Source organism: Cryptomeria japonica, chromosome 5 (genome assembly GCF_030272615.1).
Source record: "Cryptomeria japonica chromosome 5, Sugi_1.0, whole genome shotgun sequence".
Taxonomy (NCBI): Eukaryota; Viridiplantae; Streptophyta; class Pinopsida; order Cupressales; family Cupressaceae; genus Cryptomeria; species Cryptomeria japonica.
Genome location: NC_081409.1, coordinates 90575383 through 90580975, shown reverse-complemented (window position 1 = coordinate 90580975; position 5593 = coordinate 90575383). Strand labels below are relative to the sequence as shown.

The 5593-nt window shown below is 38.8% G+C and overlaps 2 protein-coding genes across 2 annotated transcripts; both read right to left on the bottom strand.

Moving 5' to 3' along the window:
- Positions 1–303: 303 nt before the first annotated feature.
- Positions 304–1299, bottom strand: LOC131875728 (wall-associated receptor kinase-like 8). Its single transcript, XM_059220362.1, has one exon. It carries the CDS (start codon positions 1297–1299, stop codon positions 304–306), a length of 996 nt encoding a protein of 331 aa, XP_059076345.1.
- A 670-nt stretch (positions 1300–1969) lies between these two features.
- On the bottom strand, positions 1970–4838 carry LOC131054731 (wall-associated receptor kinase 2). The gene is made up of 3 exons (XM_059221259.1): positions 3874–4838; positions 3577–3765; positions 1970–3430 (listed from the first exon to the last, which is right to left on the bottom strand). The coding sequence occupies exons 1-3, from the start codon at positions 4742–4744 to the stop codon at positions 2238–2240; spliced, it is 2253 nt and encodes a 750-aa protein (XP_059077242.1). The 5' UTR covers positions 4745–4838; the 3' UTR covers positions 1970–2237.
- Between the last annotated feature and the right edge of the window lie 755 nt (positions 4839–5593).

Genomic DNA, 5593 nt, shown 5'->3' with positions numbered 1-5593 from the left:
GTAAAATTGAATATAAAAATGATGAAATATTAATATTTTTTTAATTAACAAATTATATAATACAATTTCTTTTCCTTAAAATAAATATACAAATATACATTTATTCAGAAAATGTCAAGATCTATCTTTAAAAGGATTTTATGTAAACATATTTTGGTGGAAGGTATAAGGAAGATGGTAACTAACAATTACAACAAATATAAAGACATAATCATCTTTATTGATGTTTTTTTTTTTAATATTTTTTCCAACCTTTAAATGCTAAAGAAAGAGAGCTTACTCCATAACATTAATCTTTCTTGATTATCTTCCATGCATATTTGACATCTGAATCAACGAAGTAGAGGGGTCCTCAATGGCAATATGGGGGAGAGAAGTGTGATAATCCCGTGAAGTAGTCTCACCCAGGATGTGCCCGCTACAATGCTCGAGTGTTTCCTGTGTAGAACCAACCTTTTGCACAGGGAGAGTCACATCCCTATTTAAAAGTGTTGCCTGTTTTGTAGCTACTCTTATCCAAATAAGCTCATCCACTACCTCTCTCATCGACGGCCTTGCCCTTCCTTCCTCATGCAAACATGCTTTAGCAAGCTTTGCCATTTTCTCCATCTGCTCTTGGTTTTCCATATTTACTACTCTGTGATCTAAGATTTCGGCTAAGCTACCACTATCAATTGTAGAAATCAGATGACTACTTAAAGTGTACACCTCACCTTCTCGAGACAAGACGGGTTGTAGACCAGTGAGAAGCTCCACAAGAACTACACCAAAGCTATAAACATCGCTCTTTTCAGTAAACTGGTTGCTTCTCACGAACTCGGGATCCACATAACCTGGAGTTCCACAAGTAAAAATGGTACTGAGATGCATTTCATCGGGAGGTCGCAGGCGAGAAATACCAAAGTCTGCCACTTTTGGAGTAAGTGTGTCATCCAGGAGAATGTTTGATGATTTTATGTCACGATGGAACATGGGCTGAGAGGCTTCACGATGCATGTATGCTATTCCCTCTGCTGTCTCTATGGCAATCTGCCCCCTTCTTTCCCAGGGCAAGTGCTTCTCTGGAGACTGTAGATGCTGAAAGAGTGTTCCATTAGGCACAAATTCGTAGACAAGCAAAGGAAGTTGAGTACGGAGACAACAGCCAATCAATTTCACTACGTTTCTGTGATTTATGTGGGATAAAATCACAATTTCATTAATGAACTCAGGGGAAAATGATTTTGACTTTTTGATCGCCACGGGTATGGTTGGTAAAACTTTCTGTGTTTGCTGATTCGGTAGGGACTGTATCTTCATTCATGGGAGTTTCGTTTGTAGCGTGTGGATTATTTTGGTTGCTGAAGAGGCGACAGTTGAAACATGCTGGAGACAAGAATTTCATAGAGAACGGTGGTATTGAGCTGGAGCAACGGATTGCTTCCATGGGAGGAAGAAAAAGCCTCCGAATGTTTTCTGAAAAAGAGTTAGAAACAGCCTCCAATAATTACAAAACTGTACTGAGTTAGGAAGAGGCGGCTTTGCAACCGTGTACAAAGGAGTTCTCACAGACTATGTTACCAGAAACGAGAAACGTAATAATGGCAATCTGATGAGAAAGGAAAGTTTAAAAGGTTGCGTATAAGAAACAGATTTTAATAATAAAATTAATTTTAAAAATAAAAATTATAAAACATATATCTCTATAAAAAAATTTAAACATTTTTTGATTTCATTCTTTCATTTTAAAATAATTTGTATAAAACATTTCACACAATAAGTATAATAAAACTAAGAGGACAAAAATAAATTTGTGTGATACTTAACTGAGCTTACAAAAATTACAAATTAATGTAAATTTCAGCTTGAGCTTTATTGACATTTATAAACTAATGTAACTCCACCTAGAAATTGGGAAAAAAGTTTTTATTTAAATTTGAACGACAACTGCTATAAAAAAAACGAAAATCACAACTGAAACGGCCGTCGGTTTCTGCCATAATTTGTTTACATATTACAAATTCGAACAATTATATTTCCTGGGCTCGAATGTTACTGTCAAGCTAGAATTTATGAATAGAATAGAAATGACACAAACTGTATATTAATTTAAAATGGAAAATACATTCTTTATTTAAAGGCAGTCAGAAAACTGCTGACTGCCAGAACAGAAAACTGCCTACAAGAAAAACGAATTAACCTATGATTAATACATTAACATAAACCCTACTAACACTACTATGTGAATTCCCAATGATTCAGACTAGGCTCGACATCTGAATCATTGCAGAGAAGGGCTCCTCCGAGGTACTCACTCCTCTAGATGGAAAAGTGTAACTCCTGAAATCGCTTGACATTTGTGATGCTTCTTTCGAAATACTAGTCTGCTCAAATATTTCGTCGCGACCGTCATACAACTTTGACTTTCTTGAGCAACCTCTTATCCGAACAAGTTCCTCCACCACCTCTTTCATCGACGGTCTCTTCCTCCTTTCCAAATGAAGGCATTCTCTTGCTAACATCGCCATATCTTCCTTCTGTTGCAGGTTTTCTTCCTCCAACACTTTGCAATCTAAGATTTCCCTGAGGTTGTTGTCCTTGACTCTGTTAAGAAAAAGTGTAGATAAATTCCACTCCTCGCTGATCCTTTCTGCACTCAGGGGTTTCAGACCTGTTAGAAGCTCAACCAGGACAACACCAAAACTGAATACATCACTTTTGTCGGTGAGCTGATAAGTTTGAAAGTACTCAGGATCTAAATAACCTCTTGTGCCCATTATATTTGTGGTGAGATGTGTGTTATTGGAAACAGAGATGAGACGGGAAATCCCGAAGTCTGCAACTTTGGGAGAAAATGTCTTATTTAAGAGAATATTAGACGATTTTACATCCCGATGGAAAATGGGTTGAGATGCTCCAGAGTGGAGATATGCCAAGGCCTCGCCCGTCTCGATAGCAATCTGCAAACGTGACGCCCAAGGCAAAGATCCCTCTTTGGAGTGTAAATGTTCAAACAGCGTTCCATTCGGAACGAATTCTGATACCAATAATGGGAATTTAGTTTGGATGCAGCAACCCAACAATTTCACTATGTTTCTGTGATTTATTTGGGAGAGAATTGCAACCTCATTTAGAAACTCATGGTCATCCTTCAGATTTAAAGCTTGCTTGGACTTTTTAATGGCCACAAGGGTACCATCCAATAGAATGCCTTTGAACACAGTTCCGAAGCCACCAGTTCCCAACACCATTTCATTTGAATAATTATTAGAAGCTCTTGCCAATTCTTTGGCAGAAAACATTTTTAGGCTTTCTCTACCCACTCTAGAAGCGATGAATTGCTGCAGCTGCTGAAAATACTTGGCCTCCACAAGTTTCAAGTGGCGTTTCTTAAGCCGCCAAACGAAAAGAGACGCTGCTAAACAAACAACAACAAAAGAGGAGACAGATCCTGCGTATTTTTTCCGCACCAGACATTGAAATAAATATATAGTTAGTAATTAAAATAAATTCTTAAATATTATCCGATTGAACGATTAAAGGTAATTTTTGTCCAGTTGAAAAAACAATCGGAAAGTAGTCATTATGCAAGATTACCTATTGTCACATATCTAATGACGGAGTTATTTGAGCTCGATGGCTGGCATCTTGTTCCGTTTTGAAAGCCGTCTCCTCTATAACCCTTTGCACACGAACAATTGTAAGAGCCAGGCGAATTTTGGCACACACCCCCCTGCAATGCTTCAACGCACTGATTCAAGTCTCCTTGACTGCATTCATCTACATCTGTACATCCATTATCATCGTCAAAGAGTGAGGGAAATCTAAAAGGCCGTGATAATAAAAAGGACCATATTATGATGGTTCTAAATTTACAAAGTGTGGAGATTGTACCTTTGCAACCGCTGCCTTTAGAATAACCAGTCCCTACATAGCCCGGAAGACATTTGCAATCGTGGCCGTCCCCTGTTTGAGAATTTATACATTGGGCTTCAGTGGCGCAAGAGTAATTGGCTGTTCCTTTGGCCGTCGAGCAGTTCCCAAGGTCGATGCCCCACTGGAGGCGGAGGCCGTAATGGCCCCTGGCAAAGACGCCTCGTTCGACTTTCAGTATGTCCCATGTAGGTGGGTCAAGAATAGTGGAGAACCCGCACACACCCGGAAAGTCCTTATAGGAAATACCCCCACCAGTGAAATTTATGAGCCTTTTATTTCCTGGAATACCAGCTTCACAACACCCATAGTAGTTGCAGTATACGGGATCATATTGATTTAGACATGCAGATTTACAGGAACCTCCTGCGTTACTGTCCGTTTCATCAAGTGTGAAAGAACCTGTTGAATTGCAACCAATGACCACGAATTTATTATCGGAGGAAATGGTGAAGGGGCCGTCTGCCGGTAACTTGAACTGCAGAAATGTATCTTTTGTGTTATCACACGACATGGCTTTTAGAGAAGTGGAATTTATTATGAGAGAGCCTGTATAATTGATCTCTAGGATCTCAAACTCCGCCTCCTTGCCATTTACAACGGCGCTCAGAAATAGACCGCGCCCTCGGCTCGAATTCCCATTCTCCTTCTCCATGCACTTGACCTGAAAACCAGGGTATCCACAACTCGGATTGTCTATCCAAAATGGGTAACTCAAATTCTGCGATCCACACCATTCAGGATGACATTGTGCAATTGCAGGAGTGGCCAAATAGAAAGAAATAAGCATTACGCCACCGACCTGCCGAAGCATTTCTATACAGAACGACATTTTTTTTAAACCGGAAACCCTCCCAGGTAATCAAATCGTTGTGCCATTTAACGAGGACCATCCAAGACTTGGCTCGGTCAAACGTCTGCTTGACAAACAGACTATTTGTTTGAATAAATCAGAAAAACAACTGGTTTATAAGTGAGCCACGTTATGCATGTTGGCAGATAAATAGGAAACAAAGCTAATCAGGCCATCCAATGCTTCTGGTCATCCAATGTTTCTAATTATTTAATTTTAAAAATCGGTGTTAAAAGATTTGTATTAGTTTTTGAAGGGTAGTTTTTGGTTGTTCGTGGGTTATGCCAAAAATTATATTGGACAAAGTAAAGTGGAGATTATGCATAGTGACCTTTATTTTATTTTTACTAAACGAGATTAAAATTTATTAATTAAGAATTAAGAGGATATTATATAAATAATTTCAAACAACAACAATTATCTCCACAAAGTTCATGAACAATTGGAATAATGGAAGAGTGGTGGTAGGGGGTGTAAAATGGAGGTTCTGGAAGAACATATTGCTCAAGTCACTGGGGTGAAATGCAAAGGTGAGAAATTTTCCCGACTAAGCCAAAAACAAGCCTATGAAGATTATATCTTGTTATTCATGGAAGAAGGTGGTGTTAGCCCCCTTTTTTTGTTTTTGAAAATTATCCGCACCTACTTAACGACTGGCTTTCCCTCTATCGCTCGCATCTTATCGGCTAAACCTTAACACATTGAAATTATGTTTTGGGGTTGTTGAGTTCTAATTTCACCCGATGTTGCGATCCCTCATAGACCAATATCCATCGGACGACTGGGCATTGACCAGAAAAATCTATGTTTCAAATTTCCTTTTCCCTA